We start from the raw sequence: 26,222 nt of genomic DNA, 5'->3' as shown, positions 1-26,222 counted from the left end.
TGAAAACTTTCAATGTTTTATTTTTGACTGCAGCTGTTTACAGAAATATAATTGCGAGTATACAAATGTTCCAATAGAAGCAAAATATCTTTTTAATATTTAACAAGTTATCACAGAGAGCTAAAAACATAGATGCAAATGAAAATTCCCCCAGAGAACAAACTGAGAATATCTGGTGTCAGTGCTCTGAAATTCCAACTATGAAGTCATATACACAAATGTCACTCTTACATCATTGCAGGACAATGCAAGAAGGCAGTCAGTGGTTGATCAGTGTGCTCAAGCAGATAAAATTAAATAAAAACTCAAAATGGCAGAATGGCAGCTAAATCACTTGAGAACAGGTTAATGAAATAGTCCAAATTACTCATTAGAACACAAAGTAAAAGAAAAGCGTGAAACTCAGTCAAGTTGCCAGGAAAGCGGCAATCCCTTGGAGCTTATCCTTGGAAGAAATAAGGTGAGCAGTCATCAGATAGAAGGAGTTAGTTCAATTGCGCTGCAGAAGGTCTCTAAGGAGTGAAATTGTGATCACTTCAGTGCAGGACAGTTCCTTTTTCTTTTCTTTCTCTGTCTCTCTCTCTCTGTACTGGGGATTGTACCCACCTTGGGTTCTAACTACCTAGCTCTAACTCCAGCCAGGACAAGTTTTATTGGTCACAGAAGTTTGATTCTAACCCCACTCTCATGCATCTGGGATTATGTGTGAGTGTAAGCTGTCCTGAGGTCACCCCTACAAACCATACATTACTCCTGGGGTGGGTTCTAGGTTGGGGGAGGACCGACATGAAAGAGCAAGTAGGGGTGACATGGCTGAATGCAGGATTTTTAAAGGAGGGATTATAAACTGGGGCTTGCATAAACTGTGTAGAATGCTCTGGGTCCAGGAACAGAGGCTGTAATCCAGCGGGGGTGAGGGTGGGGGTATACAGAGGGTATCTCTAGAACATCCCAACAGTTTGCCTACTTACTTTCCAGCACCAGTTTGTATAATAAGCCACTTAGCACTGCTAGTGTGGGACAGAGAGCAGTGATTCTCAGAAAACAAGTATTCATTTAGTTTTATTCTGAAAAGTGAATCTTTCATGAGTTAACTCATCAGTGATTTGTAAACAGTAGAAGGAAGATTAATGATAGAAGTGCTGAATTATAAAGGAAAAATATGAATAAATCTGCTTATTTGTTAGGATGCACACAACTGAGAAGAGAAAAATAGCCAGGTTATAAAATGCACTCTCTTATGTTATTGAGTATTTTTTCACCTGAAGCATGAGTTCCAAAGAGAACCATCACTCTACTGCAGCATTCAAATGCCAAGTAAGCTACTTGAAAAGAATCCTTATCTACTAAGAGAAGAAATCAACTAAGAGGTGTTATGTTGGCCTGGCCAGCCATCTGATTTACTATCTCAGATACAAGAAAAATTATACGGAATGGTAATTCTGTTCTGAGAGCTGGTCCAGCCAGAGCAAAACCGTGGTCTGCTGGTAAAGTAAGAGGAAATGAAGAGGAAGCTTGTATTACACTGCCCACAATGTACCCATATTATGCATAAACAGGAAACTGTAGCACCCATCAATTATTTTAGCTAAGTAAATGTCACACCAATTAAAGAAATACAGAACATTGCACCTATATATTGAAATCAGTCAGTTAATGTAAACTTTTTAGTCAGTGGTAGGAAAATGCCAAACTAAGTTAAATTAATTATTAGCAACTACACTGTATATACATAAGACATATGCATTCCTTATGCAGTACTGAGAATAAATCACCATTGTTGATAAATGATCACAGATTACTATGTAAGGCTGAATATATGTAAAGAAGGAATCTCTAAGAGTGAAAGTCTCTCACTTTCACTAAGCTATGAAACTCAGGTGCATTGGACTCACCTGAGGGCTTGGGTCAGACAGATTGCTGGGCCCAACTTCAGATTAATTCAGCAAGGCTGGGCTATTGCCCAAGAATGCACACCTCTAACTAGTTTCCTGCTCATACTGATGCTAGCTGCCGGGGTGGAGGACCATACTGGTTAACATAAACCACAGATAGAAACTATACATTGTAGCGTTCTTCTATAAGGTACATAAAACACACAAGAAAGGAAATGGTTCTAAGTAGCTCTCCAATCAGCCAGTCAATCACTTTACTATTCTAAAATGATCTGCTACAGTGTAGGCATTTCCTTCCACTACCTTTCCAAGTCTTAAAAGTCCTTTAGAAAATAGCAACTTCACACTTATTCCGAGTTACTTTAAAAAGCAGTCATCAAATACACCAAGCCAGCTATCCAAAATAAAAATGGATGCAGTACTCTGAATTTGGAATGATTAAAGTGCACAATAGGGTATTAAGAATATTGCATAAAAGTTTGCCATCTTCCGTCCAACGGTCACAAAAGTACTTCCATGGGAAACATAGCTCCACTCCAGTGTTTAAGTTACCACTGTCCTTAGTTTGTGGCTGATGGCCCTTTCTTCAGGTACCACCATTTGATACGGAGCTAGAACAGCAACAAAATGGACAAAACCAGGACACTCAATCCAACTGCATCTAACACTAAAGAAATTACCTTAGCTCTCCCAGGACTCAAATGACTTCTTCCTAATTTTTTTCTGATACTAAGCTTTCCAAGGCCAATTAACTAAAGTTCTGATAGAAAAGAAATATAATAAACTACTTTGTCATGTTTAATTAAAAAAAAAAAATCAACATTACCCCCAGGCCTTACAAAACCTATGTTTTAATGACTGCTTTTCACCCAGCTAATTAGGGTCAGAGAAGATGCTATAAGCAGTGTCTTCATAACATTTAACAAACACTTGTGTGCATGGAATCTTGCACACAGCCAAATTTTCATTACTGCTCTAATAAGACCCAGCTCTAATTGGTTGGGATGAGAAAATTGAAGAGTTGATTCATGTAAGCCTCAACAGCATACACTTACTCTCCAAGCAATTCTGCTAAAGCACTTTCTCTGTTATTTTCAAGTCAAAGGAACTAACAAAGTTTTCTTCTATTGTGACCAAGAAATGGAGAAAAGAATGGCCAAATGAAAAAGTCTAGGTTGGGACCTGTTAAAACCAGTTGTTCGTATATTTCTGGCAACAGTGGAAGGTGGAATTATAAGAAGGGTACACTGGCATGGTAAAAAAGGCACTTTTCCATACACATGTAATCTCTATATAAAATGCTAATGTAAAAAGTTGCCTGAAAGAACAAGAGCATTAAAAACAGAATTTTATTAATATACAAGGCTTAGAATGGCATGAAAACAGAGTTCAAAAGTAATGAGGGCACCAGGACAATTTACTAATGACACTGTAGAGAGTCAATCTCCTGCATCATGAATGCCACCTCCACTAATAGCTCTAGTAACAAAAGCAGGCAGACAGGGAAAGCTCTCAGTGTGTGATGGACCAGTGCTCATCCTCTTGCTAGTGTGGATACCCAGGTCCTTTTTCTCTCCCTTTTGGTGGTGCTAGGGATCAAATTCAGGGCCTTACACATGAGATGTAAACTCTGTACCCCTGAACCACACCCCTAGGCCTGAATTACTTCTCTAATACATATGCTGAATTAGTTTTTCTTTTTCATTGAGTCCCTCCACATAACCAAAAGCATGCAGCTATAAAAAGGAAATCTTGATTAGAGAAGGAACCTATGCTCCAGATGCAGAGTGAAGCTGCAAGGTCTCCCATAACTTTTAACTAATTAAAAATCAGGAAACAGGGATAACAGAAAATTTTACTAGGAAAATTCTCAGGCTAACCCCCGAGAATATGTACAACTATACTGAGTTTAGGAATCAGTCAGTCATTTTTCATTGTGGTTCTTATTTGCTGACAGATTCCATTTTTTGCAAACAAACATTTACAATGGCTTAAAAAGGCCAAAGGGACCCAGAGAAGGTGCTTCATCCCTCCAGGCCCAGTACTTGGGCAGCGTAGTGCAGCCTCATTGAAAACAAATAAAAACAAACATTCAAAAAGGTCAAAAGGAATTATTTTCATTCTAAAGGGACATGTGCACAATTTCTTCCTTCTATTTTTTTCTGGGTATATTAGCTAAAACTCTGGTAGGCAATAAACCTATGATAATGAGATTCTAAACTATAACTTACAATATTATATAAAGGTGGGGGGCAAGGAAGGATGGGAGAATGGGAGGGAGGGAAAGAGGCCTCTCATTAATACTGCTTTGATAACAAACAAAGCCCTTTAAACACTTGTTCTAAGAAGACAGGGTGGACATACCAAAATTGGCTAAATAAATAACATGATGTGAGAATTAGAAAAGCCTACAGCAAATTTTAGGAACAAATTATCTAAGCTGGGCAGTGGTGGCGCACACCTTTAATCCCAGCACTCAGGAGGCAGAGCAGGCGGATCTCAAGTTCAAGGCCAGCCTGGTCTACAGAGTGAATTCTAGGACAGCCAGGGCTACACAGAGAAACTCTGTCTCAAATCAAAAGATCTAATTGTCTGCTCCCTGGTGTGGAATGACAATAAGGAATAACAAGCACACATACATGCATGCACGCATGCTCACCCACAGAAAAGAGAGAGAGAGAGGGAGAGAGAGAGAGAGAGAGATAAGCTCCAAGCATTTCTATGAGTTGCTGAAAGCAAGAACTGAATGTAACAAAGGAATAAAATGTAGTTCACAGTTTATTTAGGTCCTTCTGCCAGATATAAATTTAATAAGTCCTGATTCCCAAGGTCTTTACTGGCTCACTGAGTCTTCCCACAGGCAGTTGTAACTGTAACAGGAACTGAGAAGCTGCATTCTTAGCACAAGTATCAACCACTGAGCTAACTCTTCAATAAGAAGACAAAGACTTCTTGTAACCAAATCATATATTCAGAACATTGTACTTAACACGGACCTTTAGGGGCAAGGAACATTTAACAATGTAAGAAAACAAATAAACTTCCATCATTATTGAACAGGAATATGGTAGCACAGCACAGCCCTTGTATAAATAACCACAGAAGTGATGAGACTAAAAATGAGGGGTTTTGCCTCCATCCACTCAAACCACTACAGTTCAGGTGATGTTCTGTTCTAAACTCAGACATTATAAAACAGAAATTGGTCCCAGTGACTTGGCATTGCCAATCAGCATTTTATAAGGATAAGCTTCTAGTACAGAACAAACAGAAGTCACCACACAAGCCAGACTTCTTGCTGCACTTCATCCATGGTGTGGTAGTAACATTTTAATTTGATTTTAATCAGATTTCCTGAGTCTCCTACATGATCTCAGAAAGTAACTCAGAAAACTCAGAAATAAATGTAGTTTTAAACGCTGACTCCTGTCTCTTCTAAGACCTGCTAGGTCTGCTTTCCATGATGCTCCAGACAACACGCTAGTGTCTGTTGTACATCTGAAAGCTGAAGCACTGAATTGTGTGGCTGACTCTTCTCGTAACCTGAACTATGCTGGGTGATTCTTCCCTGTAGGGAGTGGGGGAGAAGGGAGACATTGAGGAAAATACTTTTGGTTTAGAGAATTTATAAAGTAGTTCTGGATATTAAAAGATGGGAAAATGTTATTAAAATTACAAACATGGTATTTTTAGTGTCTTTATAAATAAAAGGCATAGGATACAGAAAGCCAATTAATAACAACAACAATAATAAAATATTAAATATATAGTGAACAAAGACAGAGTGGCTCATTCTTGTCAAACACCATTTGACACTAGCTCAGAAGATTCCTTGCTCTTTAACACCTTGCTGAGTGGAGATCCAGCAAACACACAGTATTGCCTTTAGCTCACTAGTAACATCAAGGAAATGCCTGATGGAATGGCTACAGATAAACAGGCCATTTGTTTCAAAAGGTACTTAAATACTCAATAAAGACATAACAAACCCCTCACTGTTATCAGACGCCACGTTGTGGTAGAACATCAGACAAACTCACAAATTTACCACAAAAATGTGTGGCAAAAAGAATAGTTTATATATGTATATATATATATATAAAAATTTCTATATTTATGCCAATGTACTCACTCAGTACAAATAGCAAAATAGTATACCATTTCCTAAATATAAAATATAGCTTTCCAAAAAAATGAAACACACATTAGATATAAACCATCCAAAACTTGAACGATTGAAAACTGTTTTCAAAATTAAATGACCAGAGTAGGTCTCTTTCTGGAAAGTTCCCTTCATATCGGCAAGAAGCCTGTACTACTGAAAACGTAATCCAATGCCTCTCAGAGAGAGAAAGGAAGGGTCAGGGCAGAGGAAGAAGAACAAAGAGAAAGCAAATGACAAGAACAATAGTCAAAGAACAAAGGAAGATCACAAAAGGGGGAATCTGACCATATGAACAAAACCAACACCACAGCTCCACACAGTTCAACAATTGTGTAGGACAGGAAGAGAAAAAAATGGAAAGAAATCTAAGGTTAAGGAAAAGAAACTACAAACTGGCTAATTTTTAGACACTTAAAGTAAGTAAAAGAAACAAACAGGATACCAAAACATATCAACACACAGAAGCCACACATGTTGGCCTTATGCTGCATTGACACTTTCCACATGCCAGAGATAAATGAGACATAAGCATGTGTCCAGATGTAGGCGGGAGTGAGAAGCAGGCACCACACTGGTGGCAAGAACACCCAAAACACTACAACTAATGCTACAAATGCAAGTTCTGGAGTGTATAATTTTGCTCTCTGTAGCTGTAACGTAAGTTAACTCTTCCTTTTAAATCAATGGTGTGACCCTGTAAAGCCCAAGGCTTGTGGGACCCATCAATTAAGTGACCACTTCAACTGTAAAGCACTGAGGTGACAAGTGAATTATCGTCACTGCAGCTCAGGGAGAAGTAGTAGTTTGAGAAATGTTTGCTTGCCTCATTTGTAAAGTGAAATTTTATACTGTTTTTTCATTAGAGGGAAAAATTTGAAGACTTCAGAACAGCACCGTTCATGGAAGAAAAAAAAAAGAGAGAGAGAGGGAGAATTGTTTTTTTCTCAGGAATCAATTCCCAATAATTCCTAAGAGTATTCCTGGCCCAGTGCTGCAGACTGCCAGGTCACTGGATCAATGTGGCTGCCTTCTCTAAATTACTACAGGGTCATAAAGCCAGGGGTATATTAACAGCTATCTAAAACTGAAGAGGAAAATGATACAGATGCATATAAAGTGGGAACACTAGCCTAACGCTGGGTAAGAAGAAAACAGACTCAAATGACTCTGTCAGTTTAAACTACTGAAGGTGAATATGAGAACATAGTGTCATATATTACTCCCTTCATTTTCATAGAACAAAGTATTTGTATGCAGTTATGGCTAAATCCCTTAGTAGAAATACAGAGAACTAACAACTCTCTAAAAATGACCTCAGTAACATTCCAGCTGTACCCAGTTTGAAAGCATGCCATCTGCATGTATGTGATGAGGAGTCCTCCTATCTGCAGAGTTCTCAATACAGCTTTTTTGTAAGTTATACCTTCAGCTTCTCCATGAAAACTGAAAGAAACTCCTTCACTTTGGCCAACATCCATGCTTTTTACATCAACAAAAATCACAGCCTTAGTCATTACTAAACTTTACTTTGTCCTAAGTCATTACTTGACTAAAATAATGTAGGAAAGAAAATAAGAATGTAAGTAAACATAACAAATATGATTTTCTAATAGCAATAATAACTGAGAGGCCCAGCCTTGCATTTAAAAAACTAGGACAAAAGCAACAATTCTGTCAGCTGGAAAAATCAAACAGATTCTCAGTCATCACTGTTACTAGAAACAAAAAGCACATTGGTGGCGAATTACTGCAACAGGCAGCATGGGTATGTTCTCACAGTCAGGAAATCTACCCATTTACTCCAATATAGTTCTTTAAACAGTTCAGTGATCTTCATAGAACCACAATTTCTCAGGACATCTTGGAATCATCATTACTTTCTTCATGGAATTTCTGTGGGGGAAAAAAAAAATCACTATTTCACTAGGGAAGAAAGGCATTTGTGAAGTGTCTTGTCACCTTAAATGATCCCAAAGGACACCGTGTATATAGGAAACCTTATCTATCATCTTCAGTCTCTCTTACTTTTTTGGTGGTGCTGGGTATTGAACCTATGGTCTCAAGTATGCTAGGCAAGTGCCCAACTTAGATATACCCAGCTTATTATTATTCTATAGGATTTCCTCTGTCTTACTCTCTTTTCTCTACTATGATTGAGTCTAGGGCCTTGTGCTAGCTGGATATTCTAAAGCAAAGAAGCTTCCAGCCAGAAGGAATGCCCAGTATTTCCTACATGACTTAAGCTATCATTCAGAGTGATGTGCTCAAAGTAATGTCCTATTTTAAAAGGGTAAAGTCTAAGCAATGCTATTAACCCAAATCTGTTATGAACAAATTAATACTTTTCACTAAGAAGCCAAAACGTAATACTTACGCATCTCATTAAAAGGAGCCAGTTAAATTGTTCCCTTGGCTTTGCAATGAAACAAGCAAATCTATCTTCTCCATGCTCTGACTGCTGTTCACAGAGGAGGCCAGTGGGGAAGTCTCTGGCATTTGCTGAGAAAGAAGTGTTGTCACAGAAGCCTGGCCCTCATTTTGTGTCTGGCCTGGCTGATTTATGGCCATCAGCTGATCTGGCAAGGTACCTGGTCCAGAGGTTAAAAGCTGACTGCAATCTATAGAGACAATGAAATCAGAAACATCTGATTAGGTAAGATTCATGAAAAAATACCTTTTAGTTGACAGAGGAAATCCACTCCTATGCTGATCTAGTACATTACTTAAGCCTAAGAAAATGGTTTTCACAGGATGACATTGGAGTTTATCTTGGGATTCCTCTAATTTATATAAAATTACTACTTAGGCTGGGTGTGGTGGAGCACACCTTTAATCTCAGCATTTGGGAAGCAGAGCAGGTAAACTTTTAGGTTCAAGGCCAGCCTGGCCTACACAGTGAGTTCCAGCATAACCACAGCTACATAGTAAGAACCTAATTCTAAATAAATAAAAATAATACTACTTAGGTATCATCCAACTCCTATGTAATTACTTGACATAACGTGAAAAACGGGTGTCTACCTATCTCCTTTAAAAAAATTAATTGGCTGAGATATTATCTGTCCTTATTTTATTTTCCTTTCAAATTAATAGCTTAAAATGGCAAATGTATTTTTATACACCACATTTACCCCTCCAAATATCTTTGTGAGGTATAAAAAATTATCTCCTTTTTTGGTTTCTGTTTCTAAGACAAGGTCTCACGTATCCTAGGCTGTCCTCAAACACACTACCAAGCCAGATGATTTTGAATTACTGATCTTCCTGTCTCTAACTCTGAAAGGCTAGGACTACAGGCATGTACCATCATGACTTGTCTAAAATGATCACTTTTGAAAATATGGAAATTTAGGCCCATGAAGGCCTCACTTTTCAGTTGGTGGAATTCTACTCTGCTCTTAAAATACTGTGCTTTGTGCTTCCTTATAATAATCTGAACATCAACTGAGTACCGAGAAGTTTGTTTCTTACTATTTTGAATGCCAAATAAGAACATTCCCGAAGTCTGTTGAGATGAGCCAGGAGAATTTTGTAGTTGGTTCATTGTGCCTCCTGTAGTGTTGTGAAATAAAGTAGCCTGTGACTGGGGTGAAGAAGTGGCTCCTTGGATTCCAGGTATGTTGTTCTGAGGAGAATAAAGAGGAGACTGTTGCATGTCCTGTTGGTTTATACTGGTCTGCAGTGCCGACATGGATGCCGGAGAGAGGAAGAGTGTTACTTGCTGCTCTTGAGAACTAGGTGACCCTTGTACCAACTGGATCTGAGAACTATGAAACAAGGAGGTCTGTGGTGACTCAGACTGCGTAGGACCTGGGTTCTGAAGTGAAGAAACTGTAGGCTGATTCTGAAATTGCATGGGCTGCTGATCTTGGTTCATTGGGGCCATATTACTTTGCTGGTGAAAAATTGACTGGTTCTGCTGCTCCTGACTAGCCATTGGGTTTTGGTTTGGGCTAAATATCATGTTTGGTGGTGGCTGCTTCTGAGATGCCATTGTAGCCATGGCATTCTGATTATTGAATAAAATGCTCTGCTGCTGCTGTTGCTGCTGCTGCTGTTGTTGTTGTTGTTGCTGCTGCTGCTGCTGCTGTTGCTGCTGCTCCTGAGATGGAGAGTTACTCTGCATGCCAACGATTGAGCGCTGTGTTTGGAAAATTGCTCCTTGCTGGCTTTGAGGCATTGGATTAGATGGAAGGGAGCCAAGGGCCACCTGAGGCTGAAATAAACCTTGCTGAGTGGATTGTGCCTGTTCCTGGGAAAGAATAGGGGTTGAGATGTGTGAAATTGGAGGCTGCTGTTGAAAAGCAGCTTGCTGCTCAGTGTTTGATGTTGACTGAAGTGGAGAAATTGAGTTCTGTGCTGCAAAAAATGAAATCTGTTCTTCTTGGGCTACTGTATTAGTTTGTAGATTATTCATAGAACTTTGGGAAAGAAATATGTTGGGTGATTGCTGGTCTTGTGGAACTGAAGAGCCTTGTAATACAGTGATGGTATTCTGTGAGTGAAACATTGAAGGCTGCAATTGTTCAGAGGATGCTGTGGAAGTCTGACTGTGGACAATAGGATTTGGACTGTGAAAAATTGAACCTTGAGTTTCCTGGGAAAGGTTCTGAGCATCAGCAATAGGATTTTGAGGATGAAAGAGTTGAGCCTGTGAATGAGAAGACTGCTGCAAAAAGTTCCCAGACTGAAGTGATATCATCTCATTCCCTTGCTGGAACAAGCTATTCCCTTGTTGCTGGGTACCACTATTCTGAACACTCATTATATTTTTTGTAGACGAAAAGAGGTTTACTTGAGGTTGGCTGTCTCCACTGTGCTGCATTTGAACCATGGTCTGAAAGACACTGTTCTGAATTTGTTTCGCCTGTGCTCCAGTTTCTTCTCCATCTCCTGAACTTGGTGCCTGAAACATAGTGGAGCCAGGGGTTGTAACCTGTGGCGTGGTGGTTGTGGAAGTTTCATTTCCAGAAACTGCAGGGGAAGAAGAGAACAACTCACACTGCATTTGCATGTCCTCGTTGGTAGGCAGTGCACCCATCATATGAGAAGGCTGCTGGTAAACTGGAGACTGCTGAAGGCTTCCATTTGCTGAAGCAGCTGAAGGAAACAGTTCGGCAGCTGCTTGGCAAATGCTCTGCTGCATCTCCATCACCATTGCAGCTGATGACTCCATCACTTGCTGTTGCTGCTGCTGCTGCTGCTGCTGCTGTTGCTGTTGCTGCTGATTAGACAGTGTGTTTTCAGTCGGTTGATGGACACTGTCAGCCCTCCCAGGTAGTAAGTTATCCGGTCTGGTGTGAACTACAGGCTCTGTTGAGGAAAACATTCCAGGGCTTACACTACCTTGAATTTGACTGACTTGGAAAATGTCTGCATTAAGCTGTTCTTGGACATTCTCATTACCATCTGGAGTAGAAAACAGCACAGAAGATAACTGCTGTTGTGCCTCTAAAACCTGCTGGACCAAGTCAACACTTCCACTGCTGCCACCAGCAGTGGCCCCTGTAAAACTTCCTGCTTGCAGATGTTGAATGGTACTCTGGAGCTGGCTCACACTATTTGGCGGTGGAAAAATATTTGATGAGATCTGCTGCTGTAACGTCTGTGCTTGTTCTTGCAGCGGGGACTGCTGCTGCTGCTGCTGCTGCGATGCCTCAGTCAACTGTGACAAATTAACCACGGTGCCATCTGACTGTAATGTATCTCGGGACTGAGCTTCTCTTGTCTGAAACTGTGTAGCCTGCTGCAGTAGTGCATCATTGCTGGGCAGCTGACTAGAAGCAGAAACTGCTGGAAAAGTCCCAGGCTGTGAGATATCCTGTGTTTGGATAGTTGTCAGGGTCTCTGGGTTGTATGCCTTGGGCTGAAGCTGCTGCTGACTTTCATTTTCAGAAGGTAAGTGGGAAGAGGATGGTGACGAAAAAGATGCATTTCCTGCTATGTTAGGAATAGTTTCTAAAGCTTGCTGAGTCGAACCAATTGTCTTTGTAGTCTGAAAAAGTCACAAACAATATGTACATATAAACATTAAGTAATCACATTTATTACTTCAAAAATGTTTCTACAAATGCACACAGAATAAATTTTCTACTCTACACTATCAACTAGAAGTTGTTATTAAGACTGATTTTCTATGACATAATTAATGTCTGACATTCAGTATCATAATCAGTTTTTGGTATGTTTAACAAGATTAAGAATAATAAGAGAACGTTAATCCTATTAATCCTATGGTTTGTGTGTAATCAAGTTTAAAACACTTCTATATTGTGGATCATCAGTAATATTGCAATGGGGAAAAACAACTGAAAGGGGGAATTAAAAAGAGAGCCGGGCGGTGGTGGCGCACGCCTTTAATCCCAGCACTCGGGAGGCAGAGCCAGGCGGATCTCTGTGAGTTCGAGGCCAGCCTGGGCTACCAAGTGAGCTCCAGGACAGGCGCAAAGCTACACAGAGAAACCCTGTCTCAAAAAACCAAAAAAAAAAAAAAAAAAATAGTAGAGAAGAAACCATAATCAAAATGTTTTTACCTCTGAAAATGCTAAAATCAATCAATTTTTGGGGCGGGGTCTTCTTTCTATGTAACCAGGTTGGCCTTGAACTTAGAGCCTTGGTACCTTAAGCCCCAAGACCAACTTACAATACCTTTATAAAAGTCCCTCATCTCACAGGTATTAATTCCTCCTCTTGTCAAAATGTGTATTGGAAGTTACTTTGCAAACAATTTTACTGAAATATAAAGCATTTGCTCTGAAGAGCAGAATTTAATTCCTAGCAACCACATGGTAGCTCACAACCATCTATAATGGGATCTGGTGCCCTCTTCTGGCCTGTAGTCATACATGCTGTATACATAATAAACGAATACATCTTAAAAAAAAAAAAGATATGGAGTACTAGTTAATATAACTCACCTGAAAAATAGGGGAAGATCTTTTCTCTGCTGTTACTTCCATTGGAGTAACATCTTCAGTCTTAATCATACTGCTTGACATGAGTGGAGTGATCAGGGCATTAGGAAGAATGTTTACTTTATCTAGGTTACAACCAGACGTTTTCATTGCTACATACGTAAAAAAAAAAAAAAATTGTAAATCATCAAAATAATCATAAAAACTGTTTACTATAAGCCATTGTTTAAATCTATTTTTTTGTTTGAAGTAGTCTCTATACAGTTTAGACTGGCCTCAAACTTGTCATCTTCCTGCTTCAACCCCCAAGAGCTCAAAGTATGGGTGTGCTGTATCACCATACCTGGCTTAAATGCCTATTATATTTACTTATTTACTTAAATTTCTATTTTTTGGTGCTATAATGTATGATGCATTTATCCCATTTTTGAGAGACTCTTGTGTAGTCCAGGCTGGCTTCAAACTAAATATGGAGTCTAGAATGACCTCAAATTTCTGACTCTCCTGCCTTTACTTGGCACTGCATGTGTAGGTCACTATGTCTGATAAACGCAAAGCCAATTATTGAGCCCAGGGTTAATGCATCATAGGTAGGCACTCTGCCTCCTCTGCTACATCCCCACCCCTACCTGGCTTGAAGATCCTTGGTATAGGCTGAGAAGGCATGCCAGGTAATCAAACCTTGAGACACCTGCAAGCTAGAGAGCGCCACCACTAAAGAAATGCCCCTGATTGTAGGTAAATAATAAACTGAAATGGTTCAACTATTAAGCTGTATCCCACAAGCCACATCTAAGTGTCCTGAGTTATATATACACAATGCAAAAAGGATCACATTTAGCTTATTTTAGCATACAGACTGGTAATCTCCAAGCATTCCAACCTTTTAAAGGCTATGACTACTGAAGTATCTCTCAAAAATTTAAGAAACTCGGCCGGGCAGTGGTGGGGCACGCCTTTAATCCCAACACTCGGGAGGCAGAGCCAGGCGGATCTCTGTGAGTTCGAGGCCAGCCTGGGCTACCAAGTGAGCTCCAGGAAAGGCGCAAAGCTACGCAGAGAAACCCTGTCTCGAAAAAACAAAAAACAAAAAACAAACAAAAAAAAAATAAGAAACTATCAAGTAATTTATAAATTTTTATTCACTGAATCAATGCTTTAGAAACTTGAACAATTAAAGGTGGTACATTACTAAATGCATTTCTCAACCACTTTTTACCTTTTATCACCTTCCACTTCCAATAGCTATCAATTTACAGCTAGGAGAGGCAATTACTACCTTCTCACTCTGTTTTTACCACCACTCCCTCCCACCCCGCCCCGTCCCACCCCCATCTTTGATTCTTTTCTTTTTACTTTTACTTGAGTTTGACATTGGTACTTTATGGAGGCTACTGTGATTGCTAATGGCAGTCTCTGAATTGATCATGCCGCTAAAGCCCAAGCAACAAGTTTGAGACTCTGGAAAAGAAATACAGGGGTTTTTTGGTTTGTTTTTTTCAAGACAGGGTTTCTCTGTGTAGCCCTGGCTGGCCTTGAACTCACAGAGATCTGCCTGCTTCTGCCTCCAAGAATGCTGGTACTAAAGCATGCGCCACCACTAGCCCAGCAGAAATACTGATTATTAAGATGGGTTTTACTAATATGCAGCTCATGCTGATATCTCAAACATTTCATCTTTCCTTCTCAGCCTCAGGGTGCTAGCATTACAGGTCACATGCCACTATGCCTAGCAGCTCACAAACTTCCAAATGTCATTATTTTCATTTTTATTCAGTTTATTTTTCAATTTCCTTTTGATATCCCTGCTCTTAAAAATATTTATTTTTACATATGTGTATGAGTATTCTGCCTGTTTGCAAGTATGTGTACCATGTACCCCTTGAAGGTCAGAAGAGGGCACTGGATCCTTGGAACTAGAGTTGTCATCTCTCTGGCCCCTTCCACTTTTTTTTTTTTTTTTTTTTGAGACAGTCTCATGTTTCCCAGGGTGGCTTAAACTCAAAGCCAAAGATCTGAACTTCTTCTTCTTCTTTTTTTTTTTTTTGTTGTTGTTTTTTCGAGACAGGGTTTCTCTGTGTAGCTTTGCGCCTTTCTTGAAACTCACGCTATAGCCCAGGCTGGCCTCAAACTCAGAGATCCGCCTGCCTCTGCTGGGATTAAAGGCGCCACCACCGCCCGGCTTGTTTTTGTTTTTGAGACAGGGTTTCCCTGTGTAGCCCTGGCTGTACTGGAATTCACTTTCTTTCTTTCTTTTTTTTTTTTTTCTAGTTCATATATTTTTTTAAATTTTATTTTATTTTATAATACCATTCAGTTCTACATATCAGCCACGGGTTCCCCTATTCTCCCCCCTCCCATCCTCTCCCCTTACCCCCAGCCCACCCCCCACTCCCACCTCCTCCAGGGCAAATCCTCCCCTGAGGACTGCAATCAACCTGGTAGACTCAGTCCAGGCAGGTCCAGTCCCTTCCTCCCAGACTGAGCCAAGTGTCCCTGCATAAGCTCCAGGTTTCAAACAGCCAACTCATGCAATGAGCACAGGACTTGGTCCCACTGCCTAGTTGCCTCCCAAACTGATCAAGCCAATCAACTGTCTCACCTATTCAGAGGGCCTGATCCAGCTGGGGGCCCCTCAGGCTTTGGTTCATAGTTCATGTGGAATTCACTTTCTTTATTAAAATTTTCTATTTTTACTCAGAATTACTTGTATTAATTATGGTCTAACTTTTTGTTAGAGAGCTCCAATACTTATCTTAATATTCACATCACTTTTCTTTTCTCATTTAAGTTGTGATTTTTCTTGGTTCATAATATGACAAATGACTTAAAAAATTATTTCAAGGCCACTTTGGATTTTGTATGGAGAACTGACTCCCTTAAACTGACTTGAGCAGATTTAACTTGCTCAGTCAGGTTCTGGTTTGCCTAAGTAACAGTGACAACTTAGTTCTATTTTGGGTTATCTGGTCTGGCCATTCCTAACTCTACCCAGATCTTGCTGTGATGCTGTCTACCTAGTGGAAGGTGCTTCCCTGGGCTATTGATGTCTTTGGAGAAGTAAGGAAAGCATTTCTCCTGAATGTTTTCTTTCTTTCTTCTTTTCTTTCCTTTTAAAACATAATTATGAGTTCTAGGTCAAAAACAGTATAACCTAAGTTTTCCCTGCTTCTCTCCTATATACTACTACTAAATAGCTTATAAATAAGTTACCTATCATAAAAATATTTGAAAAAGAAAAAAGTCATTGGAGTGACCAGGGACTTTGAAATGACTTCTCTGCTCAACAAGCACACTAGGAAAGTTTAGGAGCCTAGTACCTCCACCACACATGCGCAGCAACAGCAGAACCTGAAGGAGCCAGTAACCTAGTACCTCCACCTCGGCAGCACTGAGCCCACAGTAGACCTCAGGAGAGCTAGTGTACACCAAGCTATGCATATGAAGCAGCAAGTCAGTCTGCCTTCCAGAAATGGCAACAATGGATCCCAGTGCGTCCCTTGTGCCATGCCACACAAGAGCAAGTCAGTTCTCTCCATACTGATGATACATGCAAGCTCAGTATTTCCTTACCCTTAGGAAGCCCCAATGGCTGCTAGCATTCCACCCAAGTAGAACATCTAAGCTAGGAATCTTCTAACCCTCTACCTAGTGACAAAAGTCAGTGTCAGCTGACTAGAGCTGGGTGTGGCCCATGCTTTTAATCCCAGCACTTGGGAGGCAGAGGCAGGTAGGTAGATCTTTGTTGAGTTCTAGGCTGGCTTGGTCTACATAATAAGTTCTAGGACAGCCAGGGCTATGTAGAGAGACCCTGTCTCAAAATAACAAACAAAAAATGTCAGCTTGGTATCAGAAAGCCAACCAGTTCCATCCCAGTTTGTCACATGTACCCAGATGGAGTAGAGGCAACCCACATAGATGATTCTTACCCTAGCAACACCAGCAGTTATAGATTAGAAAGCCTTCTGTAACTGTGATACCAATCTCTCTCTCTCTCTCTCTCACACACACACACACACAATTTTTTTTTCAATTAAAAGGCTTGAATTATTACTAGTATTTTTCCTTTCCCAATTTCCAATGTGCGTGTACTGAGTTCTATAATGTTCTAGGAACTATTCTATGTTCTGAGGGTCCAGTGATGATTAGGATAAAAATGTATCCATTTCCTGAAAATTTTATTTCAGTGAGGAATAAAAAACTCAAAACATAAAGTCTGTGTTACCTAATGCTAATGGCTAGTAGGGTATCTTTTAAAACAACTCAGAAAAGCTGTAGACGGTAGATAATAAAGACATATTTCATTATTCCAATAATGAGGTAAACTTGGGAAGAACATTGCTATTGTCATTTATATGAAACTTTAGAAAAATAAGTTTTTAAAAAGTATGTTGTCAGCAAGTAGAATTCACATCAAATATAAATTTTATCTCAAGTATGAATGAACCAATTCCAGAAGTCTGATGCTTTCACATGGCCTCCATTGGCACCAGGCATACAAGTGGTGTACATACATACATTCAGGTAAAATACTCATACATATAAATCTAAAAAAATACAAATAAGTATGAGTGGAGATTTACAAGAAAGCTAAATGTGGTGGCATATGCTTGCAATCTAAGCTCCTGGGAGGTTGGGGCAGAAAGATCACAAGTTTGAGGTTAGTATGGGCTACAGAGCAAGACTCTATCTCAAAATTATTTCAAATCAAACCAGCCAGGCAGTGGTGGCATATGCCTTCAATCCCAGCACTTGGGAGGCAGAGGCAGGGGGGATCTCTGTGAGTTCGAGGCTACCCTAGTCTACAAATCAAGTTCCTGGACAGCCAGGACTATTATACAGAAAAACCCTTCTCAAAAAAGAAAAAAAAAATTTTTCCCCCAAATTAAACCAAAATGCTGAGGACATCTTGCTTAAATTTCAACTTCTGTCATTTACTATCTGTGTGACCCCCTACAGTTCATATTTCAGTATCAGTAACAAATATGATCTCTTTAAGAAGGAAGATTCACAATTGCTGCTTTACATTTTTTTTTTGAGCAGGGGGGTGGGGCTGGGGTTTGAGACAAGGTATCTCTGTGTAACAGCTCTGGCTGTCCTGGAACTTGCTCTGCAGGCGAGGCAGAGCAGGCAGAGATCAGCCTGCCTCTACCCCTTGAGTATTGGGATCAAAGGTGTGCACCACTGCCCGTAGGCTTTTGTTTTACTTTTTTGTGTGATTTATACACATTACTTTTAAGGGGTTTGGTTTTTTTTTTTTTTTTCCTATTTATGTATTTATCTGTGTGTATGTATGGGTACCCAAGTGCCACAGTATGTGTGAAGATAAGAGGACAACATTTAAGAGTTGGTTCTCTTCTTCCACCATGTGTGTTTTGGGGACTTAACCCAAGTCATTGCCTACTGGCAAGTGCCTTTATCCACCGAGCCATCCTGAAGGCCCTTAATGGTTTTTCTTTCTTTGAATTATATATATTTTTATGTACATTGGTGTTTTGTATACATGTATGTCTGTGTGAGGGAGTCTGATCCCTGGAAACAGGGATTAGACAGTTATGAGCTGCCATCTGGGTGCTGGGATGGAATCAGGTCCTCTGGAAGAAGAGTCAATGCTCTGAAGGGCTGAACCATCTCTCCAGTTTCCCTTGAGGTTTTTTGTTTTTTTCTAAACTGAAGAATTTAAAAACAAACTCCTCTACTCTAACATATTTGTTGTCATTTGATATAAGGTCTTGCTACATAGCTTATGGTGGTCTTGAACTCATGATTCCTTTGCCTCCCAAGTGTTAGGATTACAAATACACACCATCATGTTTGGTCCATTATGTTTTTGTTTAGTTTTTAAAGGGTATCAATATGCTAAATGAAGGAAAAATATCAAGTTGAAAAAGTCTCTGCATTAGTGAAGTTAAACATATCTATTTTATAATTTGGAAAACACCTTGCTAAGTACCACAATACATCAGAGAAAACAAAGCACTAACTAAGGTTTACTAGTGAACATATAACATAGGATGGCCAAATTAGTATCTGAGAAATATCAACTTGGTACCTTTCATGGCTTCTTCAAAAGAGCAAGGTCTTGCTGGACTAGATATCTCCTTTTTCACATTTACATTCAAAGCACCAGCTGCTGCTATTAAAAATAAAAGTCATACATTTATTTCAATTTATTGATCCTGGTAAAATACATATTCTAATACTCGTTAACTGGAATATTTTCTCAGCACATCATTGACTTACTTACTATAAATCCAAGGATGATGTAATTTTTTTATTGCCAGCAGACTACCCTCTAAAATATACTCATCTCCAAGTAGATAGAACAAATGATCACTTACCAAAACAGAAAAATTTAAGAATTCTTTTAACACCGTACATGTTGGTAACAAGAGATGAATGGAAGACTGACACCAAATATTAGACATTTAAAACTTAACACCCATATTAGAGCACTAGCAAGAAAAATATTTATCATTTACCTATATGAAAAAACATCTGTCAATATTTAAAGTAAATTAAAATATGCATGATGAACACACTACATCTCGTTACTAGCATTAACGGAGAACTCCAAGGCTACTATTAAATCTTCTATAACAGCTTTTAATTTAATGCACTGAAGAACACAGGTCATTTCTAAATAATGTTGAACTGCAAATGAATATTTGGCTTCAAATGGTAATTATTCTATGTTTCATGGATTCCCCTCCACCTTTTTTTGAGACAAGGGTTCCTTTCCTCTGATATGTTCTCTCCTCCCCACCCCCATCTCTTTTGGTTTTCCCAGACAGGGTTTCTCTGTAGCTTTGGAATCTACCCTGGAACTCACTCTGTAGACCAGGCTGGCCTTGAACTCACAGAGATCCACCTGCCTCAGCTTCCTGAGTACTGGGATTAAAGGGTGTGCCACCTCTGCCTGGCCTTTCCAGTGGTTCTCAACTTGTGGGCCACGACCTCACAGGGGTCACTTATCAGATATCCTGCATTCCAGGTATTTATGATTCATAACAGCAAAATTACAGTTATTAAGTATCAAAGAAGTAATTTTATGGGGGGGGGGTCACCACCACCTGAGGAACCGTATTAAAGGACCAAAGCATTAGGAAGTTTGAGAACTACTGTCCTAGTTAAAGCAGGAGGTCATGGATTTAGCTAGACTGCCTGGCTACCACCCAACAGATCTTCCTGCCTCTACCTCCCCAGTGCATATGGGTGCTGGGAACTGAACCTGGGATCTCTGCAAGAGCAACAAGTGCTCATATCCACTGTGTTGGCTAGTCTGATGTCAACTTGACACACAATCTAGAGTTATCTGAAAGAAGGGAACCTCAAGTGAGGAGAGGCCTTCACAACATCCAGTTATAAGGCATATTATTAATTAGTGACTGATGGGAGAGGGCCCAGCCCATTGTGAGTAGTTTCATCCCTGGGCTGGTGGTCCAAGGCAAACAAGTCAGTAAGCAGCACCCCTCCATGGCCTCTGCATCAGGTCCTGCCTCCAGGTTTCGGCCCTGTTTGAGTTTCTGTCCTGACTTCCTTCAGTGATGAACAGTGATACTGAAGTGTAAGCCAAAAAAAAACCCTTCTCCCCCAACTTCTGTTTTGGTCATGGTGTTTTGTTGCAGCAATAGAAACCCTAACTAAAGAACCACCGGCCCCTTTCTCCAGCATGCACCACTGTAGTCAACTTTTTGTTGTGTGGGCCCTGGTCATGAGGGTCCTTACCTGTGTGCAGCAAGTACTTCACTGATTGAACTACCTCCCTAGCCCATACTTTTTTTTTAATTCCCTTTCTTATATGGATGTGTGTGTTCAAGTATGTGTAGACAGATGTGCATATGTGTGCCCATTTGTGTAAGAGGCCAGAGGTAAACCTTAGGTATCTGTCCCTAGGAACCACTGATTTTGTCTATTAAGACAGGGTCTCTCATTGGCCTGCTTACTAATTAGGGTAGTTTGGCTGGCCAGCAAGTCTCAGGGACTCTCCCATCTCCAACTCACTGGCTCTGGTACTTACAAACTCACACCACCACAGCTGGAAAATGTGTTCCGGGAGCAGGGAGCAAACTCAGCATTCCATGCCCAAACACTTGAACACTACAGACTGAACTCTCAAATCTATTAAAAATGTTTTTAGGGGCTGGAGAGGTGGCTCAGAGGTTAAGAGCACCGGCTGCTCTTCCAGAGGTCCTGAGTTCAATCAATTCCCAGCAACCACATGGTGGCTCACAACCATCTGTAATGAGATCTGGTGCCCTCTTCTGGCCTGCAGGCATACATGCAGGCAGAAATGGTATACATAATAAATAAATAAATAAATAAATATTAAAAAAAAATGTTTTTAACGCAAGATGGTAATGAAATACACCTTTAATCCCAGAACTCAGGAGGCAGAGGCAGAGGCAGAGGCAGAGGCAGGTGGATCTCTGTGAATCCTGTCTTAAAAAATCAAAAGTTAAAAAAGAATTATTTATTTACTGTTTATATGCACACATACACATGTACAACAGCACATATGTGGAGGTCGAAGGACAACTTGTGGGAAGTGGTTCACTTCTACCACATGGGTCTCAGGGACTGAAGTTGGGCTGCTAGGCCGTTACGCACTGAGCAAGCTTGCTGGACCCAGTTACTTTTATCTAAAATGCATTCTAATTTCTATTTGTCAAGGCTCGTTTGTTTGGTTTTGAAGTACATTATTCCTATGTAGCTCAGGTTGGACTCAACTGGCAATCTTTTTTTCTTTTAAACATTTTTCTTTCTTTCTTTTTTTTTTTTTTAACATTTCTTTCTTTAATTTATTTTATTATGTGTATAGTGTTCTGTCTGCATGTATGCCTGCAGGATAGCAGAGGGCACCAGATCTCTTTACAGATGGTTGTGAGCCACCATGCGGTTGCTAGGAATTGAACTCAGAACTGGAAGAACAGCCAGTGCTCTTAACCACCTAGCCATCTCTCTAGCCCCTCAACTGGCAATCTTAATGCATTAGTCTCCTGAGTGTTGAGACTACAAAGTGGAATCACCTACTCTGGCTTTCAGTGCTTTAAGCATTTTTTTTTTTTCTTTTGGTTTTTCGAGACAGGGTTTCTCTGTGTGGCTTTGAGCCTTTCCTGGAACTCACTCGGTAGCACAGGCTGGCCTCGAACTCACAGAGATCCGCCTGCCTCTGCCTCCCAAGTGCTGGGATTAAAGGCGTGCGCCACCACCGCCAGGCCTAAGCATTTTTTTAAAAAATTATTAATAGTAAAAAATTATTATTAGTGCCGGGCAGTGGTGTGGCGCACACCTTGAATCCCAGCACTCAGGAGGCAGAGGCAGGCAATCTCTGTGAGCTCGAGGCCAGCCGGTCTACGAGTGAATCCAGGAAAGCATCAAAATACACAGAGAAACCTGTCTGGTGGGGTGGGTGGTGTATTAGTAGTAGTATGAAGAAGGTGGACATGTCATGACCCTCAATTAATTTATTTTACCTTTATAAACATATCCAAAATGAGATTTGAATTGGTTTCCTTTTTTTTTTTTTTTTGGTTTTTTGAGACAGGGTTTCTCTGTGTAGCTTTGCGCCTTTCCTGGAACTCACTCGGTAGCACAGGCTGGCCTCGAACTCACAGAGATCCGCCTGGCTCTGCCTCCCGAGTGCTGGGATTAAAGGCGTGCGCCACCACCACCCGGCCAAGATTTGAATTGGTTTACTTTTAATGAATTATTTCTCATAACAATATCAAGAGTTATTTCTAATTGAATAAAAAGACAAAATTGGGGACTGGAGAGATGGCTCACTGATTAAGAGCACTTGCTACTCTCATAGGGGACTCAAAGTCAGTTCCCAGAATCCACATGGCAGCTCCCAACTGACTATGTAACTCCAGTTCCAGGGGTCCCAACACCCAGGCCAGCAAGCTCCAATGATCTATTTGTCTTGTCTCCCCAGAGCTGGGATCACAAGTCTGTCTGGCTATTTATGGGTTCTAGGAATCAATTCAAGTTCCCATGCTTACGAGGCAAGCACTTTACTGACTGAACTATCTCCTCAGCTCTGCCTTGATTTATTGGAGCAGGAGCTTTCTTTCTCTATCACTTTTCCTCACCTTCTAGCTCACTGGGTCCTGAAGTATGTGGGAATAACATTATCAATCAACTGCAGATGCAGAACTTCATTCTGAAATAGCACTCATTAGAACAAACTGAGCCAATAATAACTACAGCAGAAACTGAGCCCCCAGGCAATGCAACAAGCCAGTAACTTTCATTTCCAAAAAGCTCTTCCCATTTCTATCAGAGGCTTTAATTCTTCAGGTAACTAAATAAAATAGGCAAATAACTCATAAGTCATGTTTCAGCTAAATATCGTCTATACTTTAAACATTTCAGTTGCTTTTGTGTTCTGATGTTGGAGTCCACTAGGTTTCCTGGTGGCTATACTCAGCACGACAGCATAAGAGGGTCTACCTACCTAAAGGGTCTACACTTGGCCGTACCTAGCTAGGGGGAGGTCCTTAGCCCCTCCCCTTGGCACTGTTATAAAAAGCCCTTTGGAATAAAGCTCTGGGCCGGTGGATAAAGATCTAGGCCCACTTGAGGCTATCCTGAGTTTCTCTGTTTCTCTCCCCTCTTTATTTCTAACTAAGTCTCTAATCCCTCATTGTCCCAGTCTCTGGGGTAAATAAACATGGGGGTTGGTCTCCCACACTCTGATCACCCCCCCCCCCCCCCCCCCCGCCCAGATAGGGATTCTCGGTTTTTCTAACTGTTCTGGCTATCCTGGAATGCAGAGATCTACCTGCTGGGATTAAAGGCACATGCCACCCTGATTTCTAAATCATGAAGTGCTTAAAATTATATTTGAAACATTATTACGGGAGGTGGTGGCTCATGCCTTTAATCTTAACATTCAGAAGACAGAGGCAGACAGCCTGGTCTACATAGAGTTCTAGGACAGCCAGGGCTGTTACACATAGAAACCCTGTCTCAAAAAACCAAACCAAACCAAACCAAACCAACAAACCCACCAAAACATTTATCATCAGTCTGATAGTTTTTGTGTTAATTATCATTTCAAGTTTCTCCTTTTCACCTTCTCAGAATGCACACTTAGGGCCAGAGGTATATAGTTTAGTGGTCAAGCATGTGGTTAGGATACTAAGGCCCTGGAATCAAACCCAATGTGATCAGGAGGAGGAGAAAAAAAAAAAAAAAAAAAAAAAAAGGCCTCATAATCCTGACAAACTAAAGTATTAGCAATTTCCAGCTGTGAGTTTCATCTTCTGCGTTTAAAAGGGACTCAATGACTAGTGAGGGGACTTCACTAGGAAGCAAGCTGTGACTAACTCTGGAGCACCTGAGCTCAAGCACTGTCAGCTTCTTTATTATTGAGAACAGTGGAAATGATTCTAAGAGTAACAGTAGTATCTTACAGCTGTATTTTTAGAAAATACTACCTATCTCCAAATCAAATTAGTAAAAATTCATACTTACAGTTGTCTGGATTTCAAACTTTTTCAAAGGACTAAAAATTAATTATTCATTTTAGTTTAGAATTTTTCATTTTGACATACCTGGGTCTGGAGTGTAAGTAAATGGCTGAACATCATGAGATCTTCCAGCATTGGTCACAACATATATTCCCACTGATACAGGCAAAGTTATATGTTGGTCATGATACGGGGGGACTTTCACAATAAGATGGTTCTAATTAGAGAAAAGTGTAAGAATCAGAAAGGAAGCCAATGTTTAAAAGAAAAAATAAGTATATTACCTGCTACCCGTACAGTTTTTAAAAGTTTGATTAGAAAAAATGCACTAGATTATTACAGCCTCAATCTGTAGATCTTCCTGCTTCATTCAAACCCCACATTCAGGGACTACAGGTGTAGGCCACTACACCAAGCAAAAAATGATGATTTGAAGGTTGATAGGCATCATGTCATTCATCTTAATATTTTTTCATGGTAAAGCCCAAATGTTTTACAACACATCACAAGGTCCCTGCTTGACCAACTTCATTTCATTCCTACTTTCCAAATGGCTTAATACACTATAGCTAATTGACCTTTTTTAAACTTAAATGTTGTCTATCCTTTTAATTACTAAACTCAGCTTTATTTTAGACTCGTTCTCTCCAACTGTAGTATTTTCATCTTCTCAAATGGCAAGTTTCTTACCCATACCCAGGTCTTACATACATATGCCACCTCCTCAGAAGTCTTCCCTTCCCTGCCCATTCTTTAGAAGCAGTATTCTTCCCCAACCCAATCACATTTATTTTCCTAACAGTACTTTTTAACCATCTCAAACAACAAAAAGTAGAAGGTCCACAAAGATATAGAGTGTTCTGCTCACAGTCTGTCAGGATAATAGTACCTACCTTACACAAGATGCACTCACGTCATTTGAAACATCTTGCCAGTCTGGCCTGTAAGTCTTACTCCTCCCCGCTCAACCTCTAAATGCTGGGTCTTACAGGTGTGTGTGCACCACCATGCCCTGCTCCAAAGTTCTGTTTATTTCAACACCTCTCTCTAATACTTCATTTTTGTTCTCCATTTAATACGAGTTCTAGGTCAATTCTCTACGATACCAGATCTTACTCTATTCTAAGAAAATGTTTCCCAGAAAGGCACTTCTCTCTCTCTCTGAAAGAAAATTTTTTTAGAAAAAAATGAGCAAGACCACAGAACCAATGACCTATCATGTTATGATTTAGTTTGTTTATAAACTCATTTGCAGAAAGTCCAAGACAGGGCCGGGGAGATGGCTCACCAGGTAAAAATGCTTGCTGAAAAAGCCTAATGACCTAGTTTGATCCCGGAACCCACAGAAATGTGGAAAGAAGAGAACTTACTCCACAGAGTTGTTCTTTGACTACTACATGCACACCCTGCCCACCCCCCCATACAATAGTAAGACAACAATAAATTCACAACTCTCTAAAGACCGCTGCATTACACCTGCCACACAAACCTGATAACCTGGATTTGATACCTGGATCATATGGAAGAACAGAGCCAAGTCCATAAATCTGTCCTGACTTATACACACACTATATGCTACGCGTGCTCTTATATACATCATATCTATTTTTAAATGTAAATTTAATTATTGGGCCGAGGATGGCTCAATTGGTAGAGTGCTTGCCTAGCACGCATGAAGCCCTGGGTTCCACCCCCGGTACTGTAGAAACCAGGCAGGTTTGTGGTCCCAGCACTTGGGAAGCAGAGGCAGCGAAGTTCACGGTTATCCTCA

The 26,222-nt window shown here is 40.3% G+C and overlaps 1 protein-coding gene across 1 annotated transcript in view; it reads right to left on the bottom strand.

Moving 5' to 3' along the window:
* Positions 1-26,222, bottom strand: part of Nfat5 (nuclear factor of activated T cells 5) — a 91,711-nt gene continuing 65,489 nt past the window's right edge. The window contains exons 7-12 of the mRNA XM_037206478.1: positions 24,536-24,668; positions 19,027-19,110; positions 12,978-13,126; positions 9,532-12,055; positions 8,435-8,678; positions 1-7,953 (exon numbers count right to left, since the gene is read on the bottom strand). Coding sequence (XP_037062373.1) covers positions 8,443-8,678; positions 9,532-12,055; positions 12,978-13,126; positions 19,027-19,110; positions 24,536-24,668 — 3,126 coding nt within the window. The 3' untranslated portion in view covers positions 1-7,953; positions 8,435-8,442. The remainder of the gene's footprint in view (positions 7,954-8,434; positions 8,679-9,531; positions 12,056-12,977; positions 13,127-19,026; positions 19,111-24,535; positions 24,669-26,222) is intronic.

This window comes from Peromyscus leucopus, chromosome 5 (genome assembly GCF_004664715.2).
Source record: "Peromyscus leucopus breed LL Stock chromosome 5, UCI_PerLeu_2.1, whole genome shotgun sequence".
Taxonomy (NCBI): Eukaryota; Metazoa; Chordata; class Mammalia; order Rodentia; family Cricetidae; genus Peromyscus; species Peromyscus leucopus.
Note: the sequence above shows the minus strand (reverse complement) of the source record. Positions and strands in the feature narration are given on the sequence as shown.